Source organism: Dipodomys spectabilis, unplaced genomic scaffold, assembly GCF_019054845.1.
Source record: "Dipodomys spectabilis isolate Male_0828 unplaced genomic scaffold, ASM1905484v1 ptg000145l, whole genome shotgun sequence".
Classification (NCBI taxonomy): Eukaryota; Metazoa; Chordata; class Mammalia; order Rodentia; family Heteromyidae; genus Dipodomys; species Dipodomys spectabilis.
Window position 1 is genome coordinate 7,205,649 of NW_024870822.1, and position 12,304 is coordinate 7,217,952.

A 12,304-nucleotide genomic window follows, 5' to 3' on the forward strand; every position below is an offset into this window, starting at 1 on the left:
TTATTGATTCCTACAAACCTGTCACTATCTTGATAACTTAAATGTCTGAATAGTTTCTGTATGATCATATACCTACCTATGCGCTTTGTGCCAATACTGGGGTTTGAACCTAGATCCTTGTTCATTAGCTCTGTTTGCTTGTTCACAGCTAGTGTTCCACCACTTGAGCCATATTGCCAGTCCTCCATTTTGCCCTTAGATATGAAGTCTCAAAGACTTTTCTACCTGGATTGCCTTAGAACTATGATCCTCAGGTCCCTTTCTAAATAGAAAACAGAAAACAGAACGTTATAATCTTAACTAAGATTCCAGATTAATGAGAACCCTATTTGGTCTACTCTCACAGAGTAGCTGTCTAGGTTCAGGAAAGCAGCAAGGACAATTTTCTTTCTTTATCACTACCAGAAAAGCAAGTCTGGGCAAGTCCCTTAATCTCTAAGTCCAAGTTTCCTTATCCAAAATTGATCAAGGCTATACACCTCCCACCATTATTTTGAGGATTAAATAAAATGATGGCTGCAAAAATCTGACATGTGATATATATATGTCTGTATATCTATACAGATATATATATATATGTCTGTATATCTATACAGACATATATATATATATATATATATATATATATAATTTTGTCTGCCCTTTGCTCTTTACCTATCTTCCTCTGTGTGTGTGTGTGTGTGTATGTGTGCGTGTATTTCCTAAGCTTGTTTTCACACATTTCACACAAATTGACACATATACCTGATTTCACTACCAAAGATATTTATTAGGTCTGAGATTTTGAAATATGACCAACCAAATTAGTATCTACTGAGCAATTTTGTATACAGCATGATGAAAGGTTCAAAGTTAAAATCTTTAAGCTCTATCAAAGATATAGTTAAAACTCAAGGCCTTATATAAAAGCCCTAAATGGCCTTACTCTGCTGTATTCCAAGAGTTGTATTTTTAAAAACATTCATGACCTCAGGCTAGCCTTATCTTTCAGGCTGCCACAACTTATTTAGTGAAAGTTCATAGAAAAGTTCAAGGAAAGGATGACAACATTTTGATTGGCACAATAGATGGGATATTTGTAATTTTAATCAAATTTAAATTGAAGACATACTTCAAATGATATGTCAGACTAGTGTTACTGAGTTAAAATCTAATGACAACCACTGTCGTTATTAGTTAAGTGTAGCCATCATGCCTATAGCAATAAATGATGACACTTAAGAACATGCAGAAACAAAGAGTGCAAGTCCTTAGAGGAAAGGGAGTGACTAGAAACTCAATTGAACACAGGAATGTGACCTGGATTTAATCTATTTACCAAACACAGAAGCAATTGTGTTTGGAGAAGATGATATAATTGAATATAGCAGTATGTTTTCTTACTGTCAGAGCATTTATATTTTATAAACTCATCTTGCACTCATGCAACAATGTATTCTTCATATTTAATGTCATTATCTCTACCTACTTGACAGTCTGAGCATTAATGTATTTTCAAGTTTATTATCCAACTACAAGAGAAGGAATTTTTAAAAATAAGATTTTAAATAAGCTTGTGGATTTGAAACTGCAAGTGTGCTACCCTTATTCTAATTGTAGAATAAAGATATCGGATACATGCAAAATGGAAAATAATGATGAGTGATACATCTAGAATTATCTAATTGTATGATAGGCATTGGATTTTTATAGCCAACTGAGGAAATGTACTTAGATTGTAGATAACCCTTTAATAGAGTAGCAGACTGGAATATACTCTATATTTTTCATGATTTGATTAAAAATAAGCCATGAAAATAAATAGGCCCAAATGCTAGTGACTCATTTTTGCAACCCTAGCTATTCAGGAGGCTGAGATCTGAAGACTGCATTTCAAAGCCAGCCCAGACAGAAAAGTTCATGATCTGTCAGCATTGCTATGTCCCAAGTGCTGTATTTGGTCCGTTATTATTAAGAAACAAATGCTTACACTGAAAATGCATGATTAACCTGTATTATTTTGCTAAATATTAAACAATCTCCCTTGTTTACAATGAAACAGATAATAAAGGTACAAATCGAAAATGCAATCCATGTCCTCAAATGGTTTCAGAGCTAGTAAGAGGCAAAGTTAAGATTCAGATATGAAACATGAGCTTTGAAGTCCATGCTCTGTGCTCTGTGCTGTCTATCTAGTAAATTATTTTAGTCATCATTGGTAGTATTTTATTAGACAATGTTACTGGTTGATTTAGAAGTCCTTTGTTACATAGAAATTTTTTTTAATTACAAGTCATTTTTCAATATTTATCAATATTAGCAATATTGAGTACCTTCTAAAATCTACATATAAATGTATGTTGTGATGCTTCAATTTTTACTTTATTCTTTGGTTTTCCTAAATCCCTCTAGAGTTCTTTTCAGAAAACTTACGTGGAACTTCAGAAATAGGATCTTTTACATTTTAGTTATGGAGTAAGGGGTCTTTAGATGTTCTTAGGTAATAGAACTATGATTATATTCAACTGGAATGCATTTTATTGTAACAAAGAAGTAGCTTTAATGCACTCAGATTTTCAGTCCTCACTGAAGCCCTAATCCATGGCTCAAGTAAACATGATGTGCTTAGCCAGACAGGTACATACTTATGGTACAGTTGCATAACTCCTTCACAAAAAGTGAAGGAGAAGGTATTCAAGCTGGAGAATGTTTCCCAAATGACTCCCAAATGAGAAATGACTCCCCCGATGAGCTGTGAGTCATGTACAGGTGTTTATATTAAATATATTTCAGGATCCTTCTTGGCTTTGATTTGCTAAGAATCTCTTGGTAGGTATGGCTAGTCACTGTGGCTCTCATTTGTAATCCTAGCTAGTTGGGAGGCTGAGATCAGGAGGATTGCAATTCAAAGCCAGTCTGAGCATTCATATGAGACTCCTTTCAACCAATATCTGGGTGCAGTGGTAAAAGTTTGTCATCCCAGCTGTATCAGGAAGCCTCAAATACACAGACCATGGTACAGGTATGTGCCCATATAGTAAGTGAGGTCTTATATAAAAGAAACAAAATAAACAGTGCAGGGTAGACATGGGTGACTCATGTAATCCTAGAACTTAAGAGACTTAAGAATGGGAGGATCATAGTTCAGGATCATCCAAGGCAGAAAAATTAGTGAGACCCCTTCTCAACCTACAGTTTAATGCAGTAGGATATACCTGTCATACAAAAAAAATACATAGGAGATTAAGACTGGGAGAGTTATGTTGCCAAGCCAAGCCAGGCAGATTCCACAAGATTCTATCCATAGAAAGGAATCTAGACAGGGTGATATGTACCTGTGACCCTAGAAATACTATAAAACCTACAGTAAGCAGGTGCACAAATGGTGGGAAGTGAGATCTGTCCTAAAAATAACCAGTGAAAAACAGGACAATAGGTTTGGCTCAGAATAATCATGCAAATCTAGCAAGCGCAAAACCCTGAGTTCAAGCCCCAGAATACCACCAAAAATAAAATGATAAAATGGAAAATAAAGTAATCAAGGCAAAAATAAAAAGGGCTGGAGCACTAGAGCACTTGCCTAGCAAGCATGAGTCCTTGAGTTCAAACCCTAGTACCCCTTAAAAACAGATACATGTGTACTCACATGTAAATTATGTAAAATCTACTTTACATAATTGATATGTTTATGAAATGTGGCATAATTTTTTTATCAAGTCATTTAAACGAATGACAAGAGGTGATATTTGGTGATCATACCATGTGTAGCATCACCTGAAATAGTAATAAGAAATATTACTTATTTCCTATTTGTTAAGGTTTTAAATGTAGACGCATAAATAGGATATGTGCTTATAAATAATAGGTAATAATTTCTAGCTGGTTTTTATTATCTGGACCATGCTATTGGTTTTCACACATTATTGAATGAATGAGTGGATGAGTGGATGGTATAGATTCTAATTCTCTATAAGCTGAGAAAAAAGTCTCTAGGTCTTTGTGGCCTACAGCTACAAAGGAATACCTAAAACTGGATATTCAGAGGGATTTATGCTTGCTTAAGTGAAGGACGAGGTTAAACAGGGACAGAGTATAGTCAAGGGATAATGAACCTGATGGCTTAAGTGGAAGAGTGCTCTAAACTAGAGTAAGTTAAGACAAGGAATTTTGGATGGTATCTTATTATCTATAAATTCCTCTGTCAGAAATCAGTTTCAGGGAAAGGACTATTTTTCCTTTTCCTTTGCACAGAATCTAGCACATAAGATAGGATCAGTGTTGTTGCCTGGTAGTGAACAACTTTAAAACATAGATCTAAGATTCTATTTAGGCCATGAAAAATTGATGTCAAAAAGTCAGATGTATTTGAAGAATGTGAGATGCAATAGAGGAGAATCAAATACAGTTTGGGTGCTCTTGCAGATGGGAGGAGGCTGAGAGAGAAAATAAAGTGGGTGGGTTTGTTTGGGAATGGGAAAAAAGTGATGATTTTAGAGGTACTATGAGAAATGAATAGTTGAGAATTAGATTTCCCTTTTATTCCATCTGAAGTCAGTTTCCTTAAAAGCAGAAACATTTTTTTTGTTTAAGAGACTTATCCAGGGTGTAACAGTCTCAGGTGAAACATGTAGGCAGGCAAAAGAAGAAGCACGGAATAGGGGAAGAAGTATGGCCAAGCCATGTGGTCAGGTGACATCTAGTCCCAGTGAACTATGAAATACACAACAGAGTGGCCCCTCCTTGAAGTAGAAAGACTGCCCTGAAGTCAGTCACTGGCCATGGGCTCTCACCGTTGTTAGAAGAGGATAGGTAAAAACCTGAAGATATTTCCTGGCTAGGTTCCTTTCTGCCAAGGTCAATTCTCAGGAAAAGGGTGCAGCTGTGAAATGGCAGCAGCCAAGACTCACAGCAGCTGGAGTTTGGGGGTATGCTTGCCTGCTAGAAAGGCACCTTGTCGGGGTACCAACTGTTGTTACTAAACTCTACTCTAGTCTCTTCAAATAGCATCATGCCAAGAATCTTCTAACAGCTTTCCAACACATCCCAAATAACATATAAAACCTTTACCTTGACCTACACAATCTGGCCTCTTTCTGCCTTTGGCTTTATCCACATGAACTCTCAGAACTTTTTCTTTTATAAAGATGCCAAGTTCATTCTTCACTACAGATGTCTGGTATTTGGTTTTTATTCTGCTTGAAATACTCTCCCCCCACAGATTATCACAGCAAACTTCTTGTGTAGGCTTTGATTTCAGATGCCGCCTCTTCAGAGAGGCCTTCCACTTTTTGTCCTTAAGAGATTGAGAGATGTTCATGGTGCTCTGTCCTCTTGATAGCTGTTACTAAGGTGCATTGGTGAATGGACAACCAATAAATATAATTGAAGGAATAAGCAGTTAGAGAGACAACTGTGAAAGTAGAAAAACTGACAGAAATGAGAACTGTATGAAGTATACACCAATGTATGCAGAAAGATGTGAAATTTTGGCTGCAGACATAGTTAATTTGAGATAGTACAGAAGACATACGATAGTGGCAGAGTGTACTGAATTGAGTAAATATCCAAGCCTTATCACATATTACCTGCAAGTTAACTTACTACTCAGTACCTCAGTTTCTTGCCCTACAAAGGAATATAATATTACCTCTATCATGAAGTGATTGAGAGGACTGAATGAATTAATAACTACACATCACATAAGATAATGTCTGGCTAACAGGAAGCCTTGTTTTCAAATGGAACTTATGGAGCTCTGCATATGGAGGAGATATTTTCAATGCTGGCCGGGGACTAGGGTTACAAGAGTGAATCTCATAGAAAACATTTGAGGAGCTGATCTCTCAGGGTTGTGTGAGGGCTCTGAGCATACTTTCTGGAATTTGGCCTTCTTGGCTGAAGTAATCAAAGGGAAACCCTTCCATACTTAGAACTCTAAGTCTGGATCTAAGACCTCTTTTCTTTGGCCTTGGTGGAAGGGGTTCCTTGTGCTCATCTCTGATTTGACTCACTGTCTTCCATTGCTTCTCAGTGTCCACTTCACATATGTAGCCAGGTTCTCAGAGACACAGTCCAGTAGATTCTGTTTTTCTGGTTGAATTCGGACTAATGTAACAATTAGGAGCTCCAGAGCTCCTAATAAACTGTAGGATTTTAGGAAGTAGGGGAAGAAGTTACTATTTACATCTATGTACTAAAGCCTGGTAGAAACTTTGTAGATGAGAAATCTAAGATTCAGGGATGGACACTTAATCTAATACCATTAAGAAATGGATCTGGGATTCAAACCTAGTTTGAATGCAGAATTTACACTTTTCCCACTATGCAAAGCTTTCTGAAGGCATCCAGATAGTGAGGAAACTCTCCTTAACCCACAATACTTCATTAGTTTTATTCTTTCATTGAGAAATGTAACTTTTTTAATTTTTCAGAGAGACAGACCTCTTTCTATTTGTTTATTGAGATGAAGTCAATATAACAAAATTAGTTGTTTTAAAGTGAACATTTTAGTAGTATTTACACATTCACAAGATTTTACAACCACCTCTGTCTGGCTGTAAACCATTTCCATAATTCTCTAAACTATTTACCCTTTAAGTTTCTCTCTACTTCCCTCTCCCATATCCTTAGGCAAACATCAGTCTACATTCTATCTCCTTGAGTTTATTTATTCTGAAAATTTTGTATAAATGGAATTATACCACATGTCACTTTTTATGTATGGCTTGTTTTTCACGTAGTAATGGCTTTTTGAAGTTCCTCTACATTGTAGCACATATCAGTATTTTATTCCTACTAATGGCCGAATAATATTTCATCATAAATATATAACAATTTGTTTATCCTTTTATACATTGATATGCATTTGATTTCCACTTTTTGGCCACTGTGAATAGGGATGCTATGAGCATGTACACATATTTGAGTACTTGTTTTCTTTTTTATATATTAGTGAAGCCATTAATAGCTAATATTTTTAATTCTAATTCAATAGAAACCAGAATCACTTGAAGTTGTGAAATGAAAAATGTATTAATTTATTTCAATGTTTTTTCTTTTTATGAAATTAAATTCTGCAAGTGTGTGTGAGAGAGATGTAAATGTTATTTAAAATTAATATAGGCATTCTGAGACTTGAAGTTTATTAACTACTAGTTTTTGTGTGTGTCAATATTAGCCAACTTCTATGTAAAGTACTAGTTCTAGGTCAAAGAGATTATTTTTTAAGGTGGTCATCAACAGAATGGGGTTATTTCAGTTGATCAAACAAGTAAATGCAGCTATTTTCAGGTTTTGTAAATAAAACTGTCTCATTAGGACAATAAAGAACAGATGTAAGAGAAATCTTTGTTTCTTTGTATGTAAAAATGATCTAAATAAAGTAGCTCAGGTGAAAATTATGAAATGAAACCTTGAAAAGTAAGGAATACTGACAGCAACTTTGTATGCACTGATCAGTGCTTCTGTTCTTACCCCTGTATTTTCGAAGTGATACATAGTAATTTATTTGCATTCCCATTTATATTAGTGGGAATTTGGAAGTTAAATTCTAGCATATATCCTTGGAAATGTGTAGGTCAAAGTAAGCTGTAAATGAAAACCTTTTTCATTTTCAGTGACAGAGTTTGAATCTTAGAAAAGTACTTTCTAGGTCATTCTAATTACAGGAAAGCTACAATGTAAAGTTACTGTTTGAAGGTCATCTACTTTAAAGCAGCATAGAAAAGAGATCATATTAAAAAGAGAGTTTTCACAAGAGTTCAGGACCCACATTGTTGTATAGTAAGCGAAGAACCTGGGACCTTGCAATGGAGCCTTGCAGCTGGGTGTGAGTGATCAGTGATCAAGGCATGCTAAGGTGAATTTTAATTAGGACTAAATTGTGGTATTACTCTTTCATACCCTGAACATCTGTTCCCTTCAGAAATGATGATTTATGCAGGCTATCAGAGCAGACAGCTTGCAAAAGCTTATGTCACGGTTAGTGGGAAGCTGGTGGTAGCATTTCAGAGAACCAGCATCGAAGTGGATACTGGCCAGTATATGGGGTATAGGTAACAGGGGGGTATGAAAGTGTGATGAGTCCACTGTTAATTTTGAAGCCAAATATTGACTTGATTTTTAAAAAATTATCTTCCAGACCATCTGTTGTTAATGAAGAAAGTAACTTGGACAATGAAGGGGCTGATGCTTCCCACTGATGTCAAAAGACAGAAAACCAAGCCTGTTCTTTCTGTTAGAATGAATAAGCTCACTCAGAAGACTGCAGTCCGAATTCTGGTCTTTAAGAATGGCATAGGGCAGGATGGGCAATCGATTACAGTGAGAAAGGAGACAATGAGAAAGGTAATATTCTGTGGTATATTGAAATCCGAATCAAATTTCAAAATGTTGATGGCTTTTGAAATGTTATTTTTTCCCTTTTAAATAGCAATATCAACTAACAAACTCAAAAATTAAGAAAGTATTACAACATATAACTTAAACACTTACCTGTTTAGAAGTGTGTTTTTTCAACTACCAGCATGAATTATCTCAGCAAAGAAATGATGTTTGTTTGGTCACCACAGAAGCCCATTTCCCTAGAAAAAAGTTACATTTGCATAGAAGGAAGTTTCTAGATGCTTAAATATCTTGTACAATGTTTCCATTGAAGTCACTTTAAACCAAATTCAGAATCTCAAAACTGCCTCTTTTTATTTCTAATAAAATACTTTAAACCATATTTGTTTTATGAAATTATAAGCCAAGTTGGAAATAACAAAAAAATTGTTCAAAAATACTCAAGTAAATATAAAAATGTATCTGGATAGGCCTAAGATTATGTAAAAATCAAGAATATTTTAATAAAACCAAACTTGAAGTATTACTTATAAATACAAGCAATATGCTTTTAGAAGGGGCTACACTTTCTGTGGCATGTTACATAGATATTCAAAACTATGGAAGAACTGGTAGAAACCTGGAAAAAAATTATAAGTCAGGATTTTCTGATCAATCTTGAAGCTGTTTAGAAATAATAATAAGACCTCTAATTTGGCGAGGGGAAGGGAAAAAACAAAATGCTTAAATAAGGATACAGGTTAGCTCATTGTAACAATGAGATGTACAAGACACTATGTTGAAAACAAACTTTACAACTTCAGGAGGGAGGGTGTAGTTGTGGAGGTGGGATGGAAGGGATGGTAGGGGAAAAACAAAGGAGAGGTAACAATGCTTGATAGGAAATGTACTCATTACCTTGCTCATATAACTGTAACCCCTCTGTACAGTATTTTTACAATAAAAATGTACAAAAAGAAGAAGAAAAAAATAAGTCACTAAAATTTGTTAAGAATGTACTACAGAAATAGTAAAACAACCAACCAGTGTAGACTTGTGCTCTGGCTCACTACTTACTAGTTATAAGGCCGTGGACGGTTTAGTTTCACAAAGTTCCATGAGGATTCCACTAGTAGTATACACCTGGCACTCAGAAAGATATTTTTAAAGAAATTTTATGTTCTTCAGGAATCATAAATATACATATAATAATATTCTTTGACTAAGAGTTAACAATTATTATGTTTGTACTAACAGTAAACAATTATTAAGAACATGAGGTAAATGCATATAAGGTTCTACACCAGAATATTGCAATTTGAATATTGTGAGGTGAATAATTATCTAGACATTATAAAAAATTTTAATAAAATAACACTAGTTTCATAACTTGTCATGTTTTTGTGTGATTGTTTATAACCACAGGCTGTTAAGAATGTTACAAAAGAAGTACAAAACCTAAGTTTTATTTCCTTCTTATCTGCAGATTGGGATGGTGAGAACAAGAAGGGATATTACACAGCACAGAAAATTGCTAAGCCTGTTGTAGCATCTTCTTCCTTAGGGATTTTGAAAAATAGAAACGAAGGGCATATCTCGGACTGTTAAAATGCAGTCATTCTTAGAGAAAGATACTAGAATAAATAACCTCTTGAGCTCACTTCAGTTCAATCTCTGTAATTCTATGCTTTAGTGTTAAAATTGGAGCAATAGTCATTCTGACAGATTACAGTTCTTAGCTGAAAGGTTAGTATAAATAGAAATGTCACTGCTGTTTTGAATTTTGTCTCAAGACAGCAATTTATTTGAAACTCTATGATCAAGGAAGTTTTCAACTTCTTTATTTTCCTTGTATAGATTGTAGAATTTTAGGATTTTTCTTAATTCATAAAACTTATAATAATACATAATTCAGTAATTATTTGTAGGTACTTATGTAAATATCATTTTCAACAGTAATTTAAAGGAGGGAAGCAACAAAAATTTAGAGGGGAAGAATGATGCTAGCTATTCATTTTGCAAATACAATTTTATTTTTGAAAACACTTTTAATGATGGGATAATATACTATTTATAGATTACTATTGCCCATTACTATTTACCTATTTATAGGTTACTTATTGCCAAATAAGTAATAGAAATAAGAATCTGGCTTATTCATAAGAAAAACACTGTTCTCTTGCATGATATAATATTAGGAATATTAGCTATTTTTGGATTGATACTAAGTATTATAAAAGCACAGTTGACTGTATGGAAGTCGAATATGGTGGAAATTATTGCAGTTGGATGAAAGCAAAAAAAATTACTGGGGATGGGTGGTAAAATAGCTCAGTCAAAGCTGAAAAGTCCTCTGGAATGTCAGAATGAAGCCAAAGAGAAAAAAAAACTATTTTAATCATAAATGGAGAATCAGAAGAAAGCCTACTCTCACCTCAGGAGAGTAAGTTCTTAAGAACTTTAAATGAAGCCCAGAATGAGATTTCATCAATATGACTCTGGAACTATTGAATATCCATTTAAAACTTGAATCTGATAGTTTTAGATGTATACTACAGCTTTTAGTAAGCACACATAGGATTGTTTGCTTCTGTAGGGTGCCTATGAAATGCATGTATTCATGGGCTACAAAAGGATTTAAGAAAAAATTGTGGACATTATGTACCAAGATAATGGAAAATGCAAAGCTGCAGAGTCCTAATAAGGTTAGCATCATGGTGGATGCATTGTATTCTTTCCTCATTATCTCTTGGGTTCAGTGACAAACTGGTGTTAAGTTGTATGAATAATACCCAGAATAGCATTTCTCTTATGAACCATGTTTATTTTTCCCAGAAATATTAAATTATGTTTTACTTGCTTTTTGCTTAGTTTTTTTGTATATTGCCACTGCTACTATGAAATTGCACTGGTGAAGAGAATAATGAAAAAGATAATAAAATGAATGAAACAATAATAAAACCCACTTTTTGCTCAAGTTTGAGATACTTCTTTCTAGCCATATATATATATATATGTATATATATATATATATAATGAATTATCTATATGACTATCAAGGTATAAATAAGCAATAGACTTTGTTAGATATAGTTAAACCAAAGGAAAATCCAGGCTTCTACAATTTTTTAAATCACTTGTTTATTTGAAAAATAACTAAATAAGGCTAAGCAGACATAAAACATAAAAGTTTAAGGCCTAATTCAACTGAAAAAAAAATGTGATTGTAAACTCTTTACACATAAAAACTAGTAACTACCTGTTTTTGATTTCCTGATAATCAAAATGCTTTTGGGAACATTTTAAAAAGATTCTAAAGGGAGCACCTGGAGAACACAATTTGATTAAGGAAGCTGACGATGAATTCCGACAAGGGAGGTCACTCACACATAATTAGTATATTGGAACTTCTTTAAGACCTTTACATGAAATATGAAGGAAATTTTGGCAATAGTGATAATTTAAAAATTAGAATGACTTTTTATGGCACAGATTAAAATCTGATTAAAAACAGGCAAGCATGTTTTTAAATAAAGGATCTTATAATATAGTTTATTCTCAAGAGGCAGCAACTAGCCAATTGTCTTATTTAACATGAAATTTGCAGTTTATATTTTTGAAGTATTTTAGAATATTTCAAGTAATTATTTATTAATCAGATTTTTTCTTGACTGTAATTCTAAGAAAAACAGAAATGTGAATTTTGTCAATAGAAATAAAACTGAATGAGAATTTTCAGTTTAAAGATGTATTCATTTTACCAATGATAGCTAAGGCAAGTCCTTAGAGTCTTTAACATTTTATTTAGGGACAGTGGAGGCATAAATGTAATATTAAATTTGAACTGGTAGATTTATTTCTGTGCTATTAATATTGTTTTTACATTTTACATGTACATTAATATGTTGCATGCATTTTAATTTCTGAGAACATTAACATAAAATTAATAGTTAAACTGAAGGACTTATTAGATTAGTCTCTGTATTTACCTTATCACTAAAGT

At 33.8% G+C, this 12,304-nt stretch overlaps 1 protein-coding gene across 1 annotated transcript in view; it reads left to right on the forward strand.

The window, feature by feature from the left end:
* Nucleotides 1–12,304, forward strand: part of LOC122117868 (doublecortin domain-containing protein 1-like) — a 111,191-nt gene that overhangs the window by 40,775 nt on the left and 58,112 nt on the right. The window contains exon 5 of the mRNA XM_042691744.1: nt 8,120–8,325. Coding sequence (XP_042547678.1) covers nt 8,120–8,325 — 206 coding nt within the window. The remainder of the gene's footprint in view (nt 1–8,119; nt 8,326–12,304) is intronic.